At 38.3% G+C, this 17,811-nt stretch overlaps 1 protein-coding gene across 1 annotated transcript; it reads left to right on the top strand.

Moving 5' to 3' along the window:
- Positions 1 to 9,925: 9,925 nt before the first annotated feature.
- Positions 9,926 to 15,860, top strand: LOC118799142 (adenosine receptor A1-like). Its single transcript, XM_036558861.1, has 2 exons — positions 9,926 to 11,243; positions 14,875 to 15,860. The coding sequence occupies exons 1-2, from the start codon at positions 10,912 to 10,914 to the stop codon at positions 15,527 to 15,529; spliced, it is 987 nt and encodes a 328-aa protein (XP_036414754.1). The 5' UTR covers positions 9,926 to 10,911; the 3' UTR covers positions 15,530 to 15,860.
- Positions 15,861 to 17,811: the final 1,951 nt, after the last annotated feature.

Here is a 17,811-nt window from a genome sequence, read left to right on the forward strand (position 1 = left end):
TACAAGACATAAATCAGCTGTGTTTTAACCTCTTTCTCTGTTTCTGACAGCAATATCTCAAAATTCTGACTGATTATGTTGGATGTTTGGGGGGGTCAGGAGAATTCGTGGTGGTCCAGTAACGCTGGACTGATTACAGAGTGGGCTAAAAACATTAGTTAATTGTAATTGTTAAGCTAATTAGTCTAGTAGAGTGGATAGAGATGATCACATTCAGTGCAGTGATATGAATCTGTTTAACTTTGGGAAAAGCGTAACACCCAGTTTAGCCAATTTACATCAGACTTTGTATGCTGTAAACCAGTGGTTCCCAAACTTTTTACAGTCCAGTGCCCCCTCAGACATTAAACTTCTTGCTGCATACCCCCTCACACCTTATACGTACACCCTTGCATACAATTCGTTCATATGTCAACACAGAGGCTGCAGCATCACTATGAGGGCACATATGTGTGTGAGAGAGTCTGCGGCTGTAAAATGAACAGTGAGTAATGAAATGTTCACCAACCTGAGCCACAGATCTCATATATCACTGTGACATCATCATAATTTAACAGCGCTACAAATACATAAACTACATGCTAACGGCTAAGCGCTAAACACAGCAGCTACAAACCGATATTTCACTACAACCACCAACAAAACTGCGTCTGTGAAACTCCCTCAATTAATCAACTAACAAGCTTCATCCAGGCCTCAACAACAGAGAGTACAGGATATTCACTCCATTCATGCAGCGCCCGATAAACTGAACTAGCTCTGCTGTTGTCAGTCTGTCCTGAACGTGCGGCGCTCTGAAGAGGCCACAGTGAAACACTTTGTTCTCTAGTACAACCTGTTATAATAAGAGAGTAAAACACTGAAGTACTAGAGCTCCAGTTTGGCCTGTGCTGGAAGCTGTTTGTGTCACTATTATCAGGAAAGTACCTGTATAACTGTGCAGTAGATTTGTAGGTAGATCCTACATAAACCTGTAAATAGGATATTTTGGTAGCTTAAATCACTGTCTCAGAAAATGCTACCAGCATTAAAATTACATTAGATCATTCTGATAGGGAGATTTAGTCTGTCAGAAAATGCTCCCAGCTTTGAAATGTACAGGAAAGATATTTGGATAGCCTACATCACCTTATTGTACATCACCTAATTTAATTGAAGATTAATGTTGGAATTTGTTGACGTACTTAGTGTCATTTGATGTATTCCCGGGGATACACGTACCACAGTTTGGGAACTACTGCTCTAATAGATTTCTATTTGGTGTTATAGTTCAGACTTTGGTAGGTTGAATCTGATTGGTTGGTCATGGGATTCAAACTCTGGTAGACGGAATCAGATTGATTGGTGGCAGGGTTCAGACTCTCGTAGACGGAATCTGATTGGTTGGTGACAGTGTTCAGCCTCTGGTAGACTGAATCTGATTGGTTGGTGGCAGGGTTCAGACTCTGGTAGACTGAATCTGATTGGTTGGTGGCAGGGTTCAGACTCTGGTAGACTGAATCTGATTGGTTGGTGTTTTCTCTTATTTGGGGAGTTGGATCATTCTCATAATTTCCATCAGTCTGAAATGAGTTAAAAGGTTTCATTAAAAACTAGTAGTTGTAGTTTGTCACATTATTTAATAGAACAAATGTGAGGAAATAGTTTGGTCATGTGGCTTTATACCCACCTCTCTGGAAGATTTTGTTTCTGGGCTTGGTGGGAAACTGTTGGGAACTGTTAGGAGAATCATTTAAATTTGTTGTGAATTGGGTATAAACATACAGTGCTGTTCATAAATGTGTGGATAGTAATAATTTTGTAACAGATTTTCTTTGAGCACTTGCATTAAAATGAAAAATGAAATTGTTGGCTTTAGTTTGTACGTTCATAACAAGTAAAACAACAAAATATGAACAACAGCACTTTTTATACATAATCATTTGACTTTAAGGAATCAGATGAAAAGATAAAGAGTCATTAAAGTAACTTTGAGTTCTCTGAGGTTCTCTGAGTTCACTGTCTGTCCTTCTTTCTTTAAGTGGTTATAAATGAAGAAATCAGTCTACTGTAAAGGTAAAAAAGATCTATATTGATTATTTTGAAAATGAAGAAACATGCAGTGCAACACTTATAAGAATGAGTTTGTTTTATGTACTTCTTTTAGTTTTTCTACTTGTTTCATACTTGTCTACTTGTCTGTCACATCTGTCCAGCTGGAGCAGAGAGTGTTTTTTAAATAATGAATGTGTTTAATCTACGTCAACACATCTATACTCTCATCTGAACATGCAGAAAAGCTCAATCTGAGTAACTCATCGTCTTGTCAGTGAGAGTGTGCACCTGACATGAGAACAGTAAATCTCTTCTATATACAGGAAGACCTGTAATAATGAGCTCACGCATACACTGACTGTATCTTTGGCTTAAGTAGAGGAGGGCAGCTCATTTAATAGATTTTTTCAGGAGTTTAGCCATGTGTTTGTATGGGCCTGATCAGAGGACTGAAACTATCTTTACTAAATGCATCATGGCCTTTTCTATTGTGATTTTAATAACTCAAATAAACATGTTTGTGGGATGTGTGCATGTAGTGTGTGTGTATGTGTGGTGTGTGTGTGGTACCTTGTGTCTGGTCTCTCTTTCAGAGAGTGAATATGAGGAACAAGAGTCCAATCAGAAGCAGCAGCACAACCACACACACAGCAGAGATCAGATAGGAAGCTGGAAATGCTGGAGATGGAGAAACAGATTCAATTTCAACATATGAGATTTCATATGTTGGAACATAAAAACTACTATAACAATAATAATAATAACAAACCTACAAATACAATATTTTTTATTTAGTGTTTTACAAATGTCACTGCACTAAATCCAGTTAAACAGGCCTAATTATGCTCACTTTGTAATGAAACATGTAGTTAGTCACACAATAACAACACAATATTGTCATATCATCCACCTCTATGTTCATCATTACTGAATCAACCATAAATAACAATCTTATCATTCAGAGTGTCTGATCAGACTGATCATATCTGAGTAGGTGTATGTTGTGTGTAGATTACATTGTGAGTTGTGTTTTGTGGACAGTGAACTGATGCATGTTGTTGACCTCATTAGAATATTTGGATATAATAAAAAGTTTAGATATAATACTGACATTTAATTCGGATCTGTTTTTCAGCAGTGTACATCAAATGAAAACCAAAGACAAATGAGGTCAAATAGTCTTAGAGCCCACCAGCTCAGCTTCATCATTACAATGCACTAACAATAGGGTTTTCATGGTCATATAACCTGCTCTGAATGATTGCTGTAATGATAAAATGAGTTGATTTGATATCAGTTATCTAAACAGTACAGACCAGCCTTGGTCAGACTGCAGACTGACTGTAATTCACTGACAGGATCTTAAATTAGTGCTGTTCACATGCTGCCTCTAGACTGTCAGAACACAGAGGAGACAATGTCTGATATTAAACAGGTTCATTTAACATGATATCTACTCACCAGTAACTGTCAGACTGATCTGTGTGATATAAACTCTGTATCCATCATCAGATTGCCAGTCTGATTCAACTCCACACCAGTATTCACCAGAGTCTTCCTCAGTCAGACTGTCGATGGTCACAGTGAAGATCTGCTGTTCTGGGTCATCAAACACTGAGAAGATTCCTTTATTTATCCATTTTCTACTCTGCCTAACAAATATTTTAGAATACAGCGAGCATTGTTCTCTCTCTTACAGAGAAACTTGGACTCAGTCCTGTGGGATTGTGGGTATTTGCAGCTGATGTTCACACCTCCTCCTGCACGACCAATCACACTGATGCTCTTCTCAAACAGCAGATCTGTTAATCAGAAACATTCAGGTTAAATTCAGTCTTAAACAGGTACATAAACTAACACTGATTACTCAGTTTCACTCGTTACTATATTATCATGATTACATGTTTGTTCGGGTTAATTTATCAGAAACAGCAGCAGCTCAATGTTCTGATCCAGTAACATCTAAAATCTCCCTTCATAAACACTGAAGAGAAGCTGCGATTCTGTTTTTCTTTAATCAAAACGCCACTGATTTGTTCTGACTTTACAGAAATATTTGAGTTTGAGTTTGTTCAAGATCTCATATCTTGCTTTTGACTCCTCCCCCTTCACAGTCTGTCACTTTTGTGGGTGCCTCACCACTGGCTAAAAGATGAGATCACACTATTGAAGGAAAGCAGACAGAAGCAGGAAGCATGTACAACAGGAGAGACAGAGAGGGAGAGAGAGAGAGAGACAGAGAGTGAGAGAGCAAGAGAGAGAGAGCGCAAGAGACAGAGAGAGCAAGAGTGAGAGAGAGCGCAAGAGACAGAGCACGAGAGACAGTGAGAGAGAGAGTGTGAGTGAGTGAGAATATCTGTATAAAAAAAAACCTGCTACAAAAAAAACACTCATTTGAAGCCCAGCCTGAAGTTAATGTTGAAGGTGAAAACGTTTACCTGATATTTTGCTGGACTTGTCCTGCTCAGGTCGGACTACAGAGCTCTAACAGTGATTATGAGGACACTGACAAAATCACCCAGATGGAATGGAGTTTGAGCGAAATCCTCCATATTAAAATATAGTTTCTTGTTCAGTTTTAGACCAGAAGAGCTTCACTGAGTGACTATTTAGCATTTTAAATGACATAAAACCTGTAGATGAAATGTTTGTGTGTTAGCAGGACTGTAGAGAGGAGATGTGTAGAAGAGATGGTTGATCTGGAGAGGAAATGTACAGAGGAATGTAATGATGGCATTATTAGGGACACATCTCTGCTTTCATTTCTCCTTTTACAGTGTTTTCATTCTTCTTTTCTTTTGTGTTTTAATAATTTTGTTTATGAGACATCAGTAAATATTGCTGAATCACTGTACGTTTTGTTGATGTGCAAATCCTTACATTAAATAAAGAAGAAGCAACTGACTAATTACAGCAGAGGACGTCCTCATTCATACTTACAGGAAACAAGCTAAATATGTCTACTGCTCTGTAGTAGAGACCTAAACATACATACACAAGCTCTGACGACTGAGAGAATTAGAGAAACATCCATCTAGATCTGCTACACCGTAAATTATTCGGCTTTACAGAAAAAAATAATGGAAACTTCCCTCAAAAAAACTGAGCAAAGTTCCTCAACAGGTTTGAGCTTAAATGACTGTATTTTGAGTTAATTTCTAATTTTCAGTGTTCCACACTTCTTCTGCAAGTAAGATCAACTCAAACAGCCCAATCATTTAAAAGAGTTTCCGTTGAGTGGACAGTCTGTACTATTTTGAGTTCTGCTCACTCTTGAATGAGTTACATTAACTTTACTCAGTGTGGTTAAATTAACCTCTCATCACCCCAATTCATGTCAATAACACTGTTCAAACTCATTAACTTAACCTCAACACAAACACCATCATGGTGAGAATAAAACATGTAAAATGCATCTAAACCTAACATTTTAGCATGATAATATACTGTAACACAAAAATAACATCATTTTGCGAAGAGAATGAATGAAAAAAAAATGTAAATCAGCAAACCTGCAAAGAATGATGGGAAGCTTTTTGTGCAAAAGTCTCTTTAGTCTATAGAACCTATAGAACTGATTCAGTCTATCTGAACTAGATTTACATCAGTACTAAGGATTATACAAGAAGTGTTACTAGATTTGCATTAGAAACTAACATATAAAGACCTCTATAATGCTGTTCTGGAGAATATGTACATTAAAAATGAGTGTTGAGTGTAAATGGGGGAATATGGAGTTCTCTCATTAATACTTTAAGGAGGCTTAGTTGTAATGCTAGTTAAATGTAACCCCACTATGTGGAGGCTGTACTTTAGCCTGGCTAGCTTTCACTGTGAGTTGTTTACATGCTTCAAAACAGTATTATAGACACCAAAATAATACAGTGAATTCTGTAACTCAGAAATTAAAAAAAAACAAAACATTGTGATGAAAAAAGTTACTGTTATGGTATAAAATGGTCTTCAGGGTGAATCCTGAGGAATATCTGTCTGATTGATGTCAAAAGATGCAGATGACACTGCTATGGCAACAGAAGATCACTGAAAGCACCTATTTGTACAACATGGATATTTTAACTACAAACATATATATGTTCACCTTCAGTGTAGCTGATGATGATGATGCTGGGGGTTTTGGGGAATAAACAGGTGCAGTGGTGGGAGATACTCACCCTTCTGTACATTTAGATCCACTGATGTGCTGCTGTCTTTATCAGCTCCACACTGATACCTTCCAGAATCCTCTACAGTGAGCTCTGTGATCAGCACCCACAACACTGCAGTAGTGCTGTCATCAAACAGTGAGAATCTTCCTCTATTTATCCACTTATCTTTAACTTCTGTCTTCAGTTCAGCACAGTTTGAACCTGAACTTCTACAGAAATACAGTGAGTTTAGTTCTGATTCATTCTGATATTTGCACTTGAAGAAACTCCTCCTCCTGAATATCCTGTCACTTCCCGAGAGGCTCCATCACCTACTAAAAGAGGACAAACGTCCATCAAAGCAAAGCCTTCGTTTGATGCTGCTGATGCTGATGATTATTTACAAATCCATTTTTTACCTGACATCAGGCAGAAGATGAAGATGAGGAGGATCTTCATTCTGAGTTCAGACTCACATCCACACTCTACTTCACTTCAGATGGACAGCAGAGCTTCTGACACTTCCAGCTCGTCTCTGCTGTGTCTGCAACTGTCTTAACCAGATAGTGATATAATACACCCTTCCTCTTTTAAGTCTAGAGAAAGCTACAAAACTCACAGCGTGATGATGTGTGAACTTTGTCATGGAAATTTGCAGAACAGATGCCTAAAATAAATTCATGACACTACAGTGGTCAGTGAGCTCGACTTGTAGTGAGAAACAAGCTTTTGGGTGAGCCTGTGAAAAAGTTGGCCCATGTTGGTAAATACAATTTCCATACATGCATAACATCAGGCTACAGCCTATTCCGGACAGCTGTGCAGTCATCACTCTACCTATTCCAACACTTCTATCCTATGGTGATAAAACACAATAGCAGGACTGTGTACAAATAAACTGGACGGCAGGATTCAAATAAACCCAACCAGCACTTCACTTCACTAACCAACCAACCTTTCACTATAAAGCATGAACTTAAAATGAAACATTGGCGCACAGATGAGAAACTGAAAACTAAAGTCAATGGCAGATAACGACGGCTGCTAAACAGTGATTGAAGGGCTCAGAATATAAGGTGGAACCTGATGGAGAGCATAATGATATGATTGGCTGTAATCAAATTTCAATCAAATTTCATTATGTTAAAAAAAGTTTAATAAATATTCTGTCTATATTTGATTGTGTCAACAAGTGGTCAGTCTAGTTAGGCCCAGGCCTACCTGTGGCTACACCCCTAGTGTGGGAGAGCATGCTTTGCTTGTAAGTACTCCAATATTCAGTGGTAAACTGTTGCTATACAGATGTTGTTCTGTAGTTCTGCCTTCAGTTCTGGACATACATGTCAAAACTTAATGGAAAAACTTGGATCCCTCTTTGATAAAGCTAATTTCTGATACCACTCCTATGGGATTCTAGTAGCCTTATAAGGCTAAGCTAGCTATTTTAGTGTGACTGTTAATGAAGAGCTCTGGCATAGAGCTGTTGCTTTGTTCCATTACTAACATCTGACTAGAATGCACTGGTCAGGCTTCTGCTCGTATTCACAGACAGTGATGGATCTAGGACTTCCAGAGAACTTCCATAAGGCAGAGAGTGGCTTTTTCTCTCACAGTGTTGGTCCCATTCATTGGAAATCAAAACATGATTGGCTGATTCCCATCATTTACTGTTTATATTAGTAGTTAATCTGACATATTAGGCTAAATTCCCTACCAATGGAAGAGCCAGCTTAGCTTTAACAACCTAGAGACCATAGAGAATAATTATCCACTGGATGGTTAAAGAATTTTACTACTAATATTACTACAGCACTTGCAAAGTTTTAATACAATAACCTTGATGAACATATCTAAATACAATATTAACAAAAATTACACGTTTATGTTTGATTTTACAGAAATCTTTAGGCCTTTTCTGAAGACAAAATAAAGCTTATGAAGTTAAAATTCAAGTTATCACATTTAATGTGAAGTTATGTAGTCATATACAGAGGTTTAAACACCCCCACTTGAATTAAGTGACCCACATACCACATAACACTTTCTACAAGGAACAAATGTAATACTGTATTTGTCTGCAAAGTTTAGTGTACAATTTCTATTTTTCCTGAGTTTAACATGTTGGAAAAAGAGAACAAATTCATGTAAAATGGGTCAACTTTTGCACAGACCACATTTTGTTTTATTTTTTTTCCCCGAATATGTTAAATTAAGTAAATAAACAGTAATTGTGCATTAAATGTGCAGAAGTGTGTTCTCTGTAGAGGATGTGTTAACTTATTTTCACAAAACGTCATTTGACCAGGGGTGTACAAACTTTTGCTACAGACTGTACATAGATATAATCTTCAGTAGTTTGATCAAAAGAATACTATATTCTAGTATCTATTTACATATATGTGATATGTAAATATGGATATGTGCATCCAAAATAAAACAGTTCATCAAACATATTTAATGTGTTATTTTATTCTATTAGTTGCTTCAACTGATCATTAATGTTTCAGCATTTAATGGTAAACGTTGTTGCAACAAATCTGATGTAAGCTTTTGTTGAACACTCACAGTAGCACAGTGTAGCAATGCTCTACAAACAGTCATAACCTAACTCAGGTTATTTTGTGTTAATGCTGATTATTACAGGTCATCTGAAAAGTTGCAAGTGTCTCCACTGAAGTTCTGTTAAAGCCTGGTTTGTGACTGGAAGACATTTAATGAAGACACCCATTTCACAGACTACATCCTGAACATTAATGCGCTGCCCTGATTTCCTATTAATATAGTCAGCTTCATGGTCTCCCAGTGATGCTGTAATAGGAATGTGTGTACAGTCTGTTTCTCCAGGAAATCTGCTCTGTATATTTAGTAGTCTAGCTGCTGTTTCATTAAAACTGCATTTCATTCACTGCCCACTGTGCACTTTACATGCTGCCTCTGCTTCAAAGTTAAAAACAACTTGAAAAGAAACACCACCAAAGCTTATTTATTAACTATTTTAAAACTTGTGTACAGCATGCAGCAAACATGCATGTTAGACGAACTCTAAGCATCAACTCAGTAAACAACTGCTGTTCCTGCTAAAGCCTGAGTCGACTGATAAATCAATGTGATCAGTTGTGTAGTATCTGAGCTCCATGTGTTATCTGACATTGCAGGTTTGGAATGTTTAAGTTAGGGGGCCCCTGGTCCAAAGGTCCAAGGGTCAAGGTCCCCTTCCTCTTTAGTTTCAGATGAATGAGACTTTTCCTTATTAATTAATCAGTTACTAATCTCAGTGTTACTGAGCTCTGCTAAAGCCTGAGTCGACTGATAAATCAATGTGATGATCAGTTATTAATCTCAGTGTTACTGAGCTCTGCTAAAGCCTGAGTCGACTGATAAATCAATGTGATGATCAGTTATTAATCTCAGTGTTACTGAGCTCTGCTAAAGCCTGAGTAGACTGATAAATCAATGTGATGATCAGTTATTAATCTCAGTGTTACTGAGCTCTGCTAAAGCCTGAGTTGACTGATAAATCAATGTGATCAGTTATTAATCTCAGTGTTACTGAGCTCTGCTAAAGCCTGAGTAGACTGATAAATCAATATGATCAGTTATTAATCTCAGTGTTACTGAGCTCTGCTAAAGCCTGAGTAGACTGATAAATCAATATGATCAGTTATTAATCTCAGTGTTACTGAGCTCTGCTAAAGCCTGAGTTGACTGATAAATCAATATGATCAGTTATTAATCTCAGTGTTACTGAGCTCTGCTAAAGTCAGTAACAAAAAAACAGTGTTGATTAAGTGTAAGTCCCACCATATGTGCCTTATCAATATGTATGGTAAATGTATCCAACCAAGCAGTTAAATAACAAACCCTTCCTTAGTTAAAGTGGGTGTTCTAGAGCGGGGCCAGGGTTGGCAACCTGTGATTTAGAGTAAGAGAATCAGGTTTGCTTTAATCACAATAAACTCTGCTGTGATTTATTTATTTTTTTTATATTATTAATTTTGTGGTCATATTTGGGGGAAGAAGCTGCCAACCTGTGTCACCCATTTTGTATCTGACTGTATGTGTATTTTATGTGAATCCTATTTTATTAATGATTCATCTTTAGATCTTCAATTAGTACAAAAATGTCTCAAGAAGTTTTAATCAGTCCCTGCCTTACACAGCTTAACTGGGACTTATAAACGGCTTTGGTTAATTGTCTGAATTTTGGTCTGATTACAGACCCTGCAGACACTGAAGAAACAGCACTGTCCAGGCACCAGACTCTTCTAACTACATGGATAAAGTCTGCAACTATTTTTCAAATAAGGAAGTATTTTTAGATATTGGAGAGGCCTACAACTGACTAACCTTGGAAGAGTCTGATAAATGCCAGTCTATAGTAATGTTTGGTTTGTAAGATTCCTTATGTTCTCTTTGAGTCGTGTTATCTCAGCTCTTACTGTAGTTAAACAGGTTGTGCTGTAGTTTCACTTTGAGCACCTGCCTCTGCAGGATATCTGCACAACCATGCAAACAACATGAAATGCTAAAGTACTGATATTAAAGGAAGTTCCCCTCCGCGTCTGTCACCGCCACACGCCCCTCTGTGGTCTGTAAGGTCAAAACTTTCTGTCTTTTCAGTTCTGTTAGTGTTTGTGCAGCAAATGAACGAGTGACTTGTGTGGAAAGCTTCCTGTAATCACAACCAGACAGCCAGCACGTTCCTCTGACGTTCTCCTCCTTCTAATTCGCAATGGCTGATGTTGGGGAGGTGATCTACACAGCACTGGAAATATTCATTGCTGTTGCCTGTTGTCTGGGCAATGTGCTGGTCATCTGGGCAGTGTGGACATCTGGAGCCCTCAGGCAGCCCACCTTCTGTTTCATTGCGTCCCTCGCAGTGGCTGATTTCCTGGTGGGGGCTCTGGCTGTCCCCCTGGCTGTGCTGGTGGATGGACGGGTCGAGATGTCTTTCCATGGCTGCCTTTTCATCAGCTGTGCGGTCATCGTGCTGACCCAGGCCTCTGTGTACTCCCTATTGGCCATTGCTGTGGACCGGTATCTGCGTGTTTACATCCCTCTCAAGTAAGATCAAGTACAGTTTGTGTTCTGAGAGTGCAGAGATAACTTACTGAACTGCAGGCAAAATGAGTTCTGAAGATCATATAAAGCAGTGCAAAGCACTAGATTACATTTATTTCAACCGTATAGTTGCTTCCTTCTAAAATAAGTGTAAAAAGTAAATATGCAGAACTGTGAAAAAGTGTTAAGTACCTAAAAAATTGTTTAATCATCATTTTCATCAGCAGTCAGTGGGTTTTTGCCAGTAAAACCACTGTATGGGTTGTTCTACCAAATTAATGCAAAGTCAGAGTTGAAAACACATTTTAGACTTTTAACTGACTTGGAATTTAGACTAAAATTCTTTTGATTTGAGTGACCTACGATGCAATGATTGGGAGTTCTCGAGTGGCGCAACCATCAAAGCGTTAGCCCTATCAGGAAATCGCGAGTTCCTTCCCCGCTGATGCTGCAGCCATCCGTGGCTGTGAGAGCACAATTGGCCTTGATCTCTGGGTGGGTAGGATGCCTCCCCCCATCACTCAGCACGATGCTAGTCAGCGCAGGCATCTGTTAGCTGTTGTAACAGATCTGGCGGTTGGCAACTTCTTCCGAGCGTGTTTGGCTGTCCAGTAGCATTGCATAAGTGGCAGTTCAAAAACAATACAGTGGTGCTTCACAGGTCTTGAAGGAAGCCTGTGCTGGCCTTCACCCTCCTAGTGCTGGTGGTATTGTGTGAATGGGGAGTGCTAACTAGTGGGTGGAAATGGATACCACTAAATTGGGGGAAAAATAAAAAAAAATAATAATAATAATTTTTGTTGAATGTTCCATTTTGCCACTAACAAAACAATAATAACATCTCCAAAACTTGGTAGTGAGCCAAACTCAAAAATGTTAACCAGTACATGACTAGCAAACACATTTGCACAGATGTACACAAATAAAATCATATGTAAAAAAACAAAAAACACGGATGAGGGACACGGATGAGGTCTCAAAAAAAGTTGTCCAATTAAGTGTTTTTGATATAGTTTTGTAATTTTGTTGTCTGTAACTTTTACAAAATACTGTATATTTGGTTGTAAGTCAAGTGGTCAATAAAAAAATCTTGAGTCTACATAAAAGCTGAGCTGATTAACATGAACTGCATAAACATTACAATAACAGTATCAGTGAGCATACCTTTTATTGTATTTTATTTATTTTTGTTATTTTAGTCCTGTTTGGTTATGAATCAAGTTATACATGCGTACAATAGGTTACGCATGTTGCCGATTCTCTTCACAAGAGTAAAGAGTTCAGGAAAAAGCCTTCACCTATGTCTGGTACCAACTTGCATTTGAAGATGTTTACATTTGACTGGAATGCAGGTATTTTGTTGTTATTGTTTTGCAAATTCTACAGTTTTTCCCCCAAGATCATCTCATGTCAGGTCAGTATCAGTGTGAGTATCAAATCTTGAGAAGTCTGTCTAGTAGCAGTGAATCAAGTTTCATTACTTCGTCTTTTCCAATGAAGTTATGTGCATTCGCCCCTGTGATACCTAAACCCACAAGGTCACGTGACCATCTTTGTGGTCAGAATGAAACTGCCAGAGTAAGCGGTGTCAGAGTTCTGGTGTGTATTTCAGTTTGACATTCTTCACACCTCCTACAAAGCTGTTGGTCTACTTGATGCAAAATGTGTAAGCAGTGCTTCATTCTTTGGAAGTACACAGACTGAGTCTTGATTTGAGGAGAAAACTCGCATATTTTTGACTTTACAGCATAAAATGCAATATGTTCATCATAGCATTTACAGTAAATGACATTTTACTTAAAATACTAAACCAGATTCATAAAACCCTGTGATAACAGTGCTACGGCATGCAAAATGTGCAGCTATGGCAAATAAGAGCTATTCTTGAAGTCACTGTGGTGATGATTAGCGCATCAGTGTTTTGTAATGCTGCGATAATTTAACAGAAGTTCTAGGCAAGAGCCAATTAAAATCTATATGCAAATTAGGTTAAACATACTAAAAAGCCACCAAGTGAAGCTCTGGTTGGCTGCCAAAAGCAATGAAAACAAAGAAACTAAAAATTTTACATTTTACATTTTAAATTAACAAGCTAAACTGTAGGGCTGAGTGTGGTTGCAGTGAGAGCAGCGTTTTGTCCTGGAAGCACACCATACACGTGTTTTTGTTGTTTTTGCTGCTTCTCACAACCAAAACACAGGCCATATTTACAAAAATGGCTTTATAGAAATAATTTGCTTTGTGAACTTGATGCATTCAAGTACAGTTAGAAGTTGTGCAGTTTGAAACAAAATACAGGCAGAAATTAGAAGCTGCTACAGTTTGAGCCACCTTAACTGCGAGGGTTGCAGCTAACATTCCCTGCCCACTGTCGTGAACTTGTGGCCTGGTATCAAATGATCACGGCCAAGTAGCGGTCCACCAATCTGTGGTTAGAGAGCTCTGGTGTAGAGAATGGAACAACAGCATCAGCACATGACTGCAAGATATCTCTCATGTTGTAAAGTATACAGTGCCCAACTCTGTAACACACACTAATACATTTTAAATGGCTAGATGGAGTTACAAACTTCCCAAACACATGTAGAGGTAGTGATTGACCCAAAACCAACTAAAATGTGCAAAGTAAAATGTAAACTCATCAAAAAAGTACACGTTTAGTAAATATACTGTTCAGGTGGTATACTTGCAAAACATTGAATATTTCTTTATTGTGTCTACACTATATGAATTATAGATCAGTATCTGTGCTCTAGGCTAACTCAGCTTAAAGGAGCTGTAAGTTTCTTTCATAATGTACACTCACCTGAGATGAGGACTCAGTTTGCTTCGTAAGCTTATATAAACCATTTTATCAAAATGAGCCGCAGGTCCACACATAGGCAATGCCATGTTTCGGTCATGTGACAACAGCCGGGCAAACTTGCTGTAGAAGAAAAAGAATTGCATGCTCAGATTTGCATGGTGAAAGCTTCACTAGTCACTTTCCCATCGGCCATTCAAAGTAGTATCTAACAGGTACGCTACACGTTTCTGAGTACTGTATAGAAAAACTACTCTATGCTACTCTTTACAGGCAAAAACAGTCGAGGGGTCACGAGGGAACAATGTCAGATCATGTAAAAAAATCCAAAAAACAAAGGAAGAGAACTATGAGATCAGCATCGACAAAGAACCAGAACTAAGGTAAACACTGGCATTACGTCCACTTTGATAGCCTCCATGAAGGACAGAGGACTTCAGAGTAACACTGGGAGGGTATACAGTTCCAAGAACACTGCCATACTTTATAAGGCAAAGAAAAAATTGCTTATTGCTCCTTCAACTCTGGTAAGCCTACTGCATGCTGTGTTGAGGCAACAAAAATAGATTCGAAGCTTTAAGCACAGCAAGCATTCTCTTGTGCAGAAGCGGTGTGGTTACAGCTTCTGATCTAAAATACTCTTCCTTATAGCTGTACTCTTGTTCTAAAAATGCATCAATGTGGTTTCCTCACAACCCACTCGGGCCCACACTGCAACCCACATGACGAAAACCACTGACCTAGACAATTAATATTTTTCAGTCATATTCAGAAATCTATAATCAACTACATTTTTTTCTCCCCAGTAATTCAATTTAATCTCCTTTTCAGGTACAAAGGACGAGTCAAACGGACACACTCTTGGGCCATAGTGGCAGTATGTTGGATGATTGCTGCTGTGTTGGGCTTCATTCCTACGTTTGGATGGAACAACTACAACTCTTTACAACCTTCCAACTCCACCACCATTGTGTGCCAGTTCCTGACCGTCATACCAATGTCATACTTGGTCAACTTCATCTTCCTCAGCTGTCTTCTTCCTCCCATGATGATCATGACTGTTCTGTATGGCTTCATCTTCTGCACAATATCTCAGCAGCTGAGAGGAGGTGTTATCAGGGCCGCCAAGTCCAGCACATATTATGTTAAAGAGAAGAAGCTGGCCAGTTCACTGGCTCTTGTTCTGGCTCTGTTTGCAGCCTGCTGGCTGCCTATACACATCATGAACACCATTGAGTTTTACAGCCAGAGCAGCCTTGTCCCTCACATCGCTTTCTATGTTGGCATTCTCCTCTCACATGCCAACTCAGCGGTGAATCCTGTAGTTTATGCTTTCAAGATACCCAAAATAAAGAAAGCATACACAATGGCCTGGAGGAAGGCTCTCCCATGTCAGAGAGAACAGCAAACAGATCAGAGCAGATCAGAAACCAATGCTAGCAGCAACACATACAGCACTGCTAAATCTGCTACAGTTCTTACATGAGCTGCATATGTGCTACATAACTGCTTAGAGCTCCTCGCTTTCATTAGAACTGGACACGATAAATGTGACTGAATGAAATAAGCTTACTGGGCCTACTGAGATACTAGATTTGGGTTGGTTGACTCCCCTTAAAGTGTTTTTACGATGGCTTTTGAATCATATTATTTATGTTTCCTGGATGAAAAGGCAAATTTATCAAGGGCTCGGGTTCCAGCCACACGGTTTAACACAGACAGTCTTATTCTCTTTTACAGAGCTGTTGGAAACACAGCCTTGTTTACATTATTGTTTTGTGACATTTCCGTAATTTGCTTGACTCTAATTAGACAGCAGGATGGAGATGAGTAGTAGACAGCATGCAAACTTCTCAGTATATTTCTTTTCATTCTAACATGACACAGTGTATGAGAAGTTTCATTTTCCTGTTTGTTTAACCAAGGCGTTCACAGTCTCACAGTTCTTTAAAAAGTAAGCCACAGACAAATCAAGAACATTGTTGACCCAGTACGCATATTTTCTACAGCACTGAATGAACTTTAAAGGCTAAATGTTTTTCCAGGCTTAAGCCGAATTTTTGTCTTATCAAAGTTTATTCTTCTTTCATTCCTTCTTCATTGGGGACCCCCACCTTCATTGTCCATTCTATCAGCTCCACTTACTATATAGGAGCACTTTGTAGTTCTACAATTACAGACTGTAGTCCATCTGTTTCTCTGCATACTTTGTTAGCCCCTTTTCACCCTGTTCTTCAGTGGTCAGGACCCCCACAGGACCACCACAGAGCAGGTACTATTTGGGTGGTGGGTCATTCTCAGCACTGCAGTAACACTGACGAGCAAAATGGCCCAAAAGGTTAACCCAACAGTGTAGATAAAGCAGCAGGTAGAATAACATGGTATTTGAGCAGCCTTTATTTACTATTTTACTGCTAGTAGCAGACTGACATGTATTTGAGTCAGATTTTCTTTCCCCAAATAGGAAGAATATTGTTGTTATTGTGTTTGTTTTGTTTGTTAATATTTTTACTATTTTATTTGTGTGATATTTTTAAATCTTTTTATATAACATACAGTTTTTGTTACTTGTTTTCTTTATACATCTACTTGCACATGGCTAGGCACTTTGATTTTCTAAAATGCATTTTGTTTCTTATACATAAATAAAGCTCACTGTATTGTTATTAATGCCATTATTGTAGTTGTTCTATTACTAACAGACTAAAGCTAACAAAAACTCTAGAATGCAAATACAACGTCCCACCCAGGGAAAGATTACTGAGGGGGCCAGTTGGACCTCTGACTGCCAAGTTTTTGTATCATGATTGGGTTTGGTTTTCAAAGAAAAAGAAAAGTAAACATGATTCAAGTTTGTCTTTAGATCTAAAAATCACAAAAAAGTTATGATGTAGACACAATAAGATATTGCACATTAGTAGGGATAATTTGGTTTATTTTCAAACAAAAAAAATACTTAAAATGTTGCATTACTAAAGTGCAGTACACACGTGAAATATTGTTTATCTTACTTTTCAGGTCATTTTGTTTATTTATGTATTACATGCTATTATCAGAGTTTGGGGGGCCTCCAAAGATGGTTGTTCCTAGGGGCCTTGCCACACCATGATCCACCCCTGGTACTACCCTCAACCCCTAAACCACTGTGGCCTATCAATGTTCTAATGCTTCTAATAGTATGTGACCGAAATGTACCACTCTATGCATTTTAGGGCACTATTATGTACAGTGAGAAGCAAAATATGGGAAAAATGAGGTGAAATAGTTTTGTTATATTTTTACTAAATTTGTATAAGATCAAATAATATGCTTGACCCTAAAGCACAAGACAGCTTTTGGGCAGTGTTTGTCATATAACATAAACCATTTAGGAAAAAAAACATAATTTGTGTTCTCCATTTTCAGCTGAGCATAAGAGTTGGGGCGAAAAACTTTAATGCAAAAAATGTTAGTTTAAAGTAGTATTTAGTCCCAAAACCTTTACAGGCAATAACTGCCTCAAGTCTGTGAGCCACTGACATCACCACAGTAGCTGATGCTTATTTTGGGGGCGTTTCTGACTTCAGTTTACTTCTAACAGGTGATATGCGTTCTGCTGCTACCATCACTGGTTACAAAAAATACAAAAATATAAAAATATACATTCTCTCAAAGTTTCAGTGGAATATCAAGCTGATACACAATCAAACATAGTATCAAGCATCCCATTCCTGCTATTACAGTCCTAATTTCTATATTGTGTAACTAGTTCATTCTAAGTAGCCTTAA

Source organism: Colossoma macropomum, unplaced genomic scaffold (assembly GCF_904425465.1).
Source record: "Colossoma macropomum unplaced genomic scaffold, Colossoma_macropomum, whole genome shotgun sequence".
In the NCBI taxonomy this organism is placed as follows: Eukaryota; Metazoa; Chordata; class Actinopteri; order Characiformes; family Serrasalmidae; genus Colossoma; species Colossoma macropomum.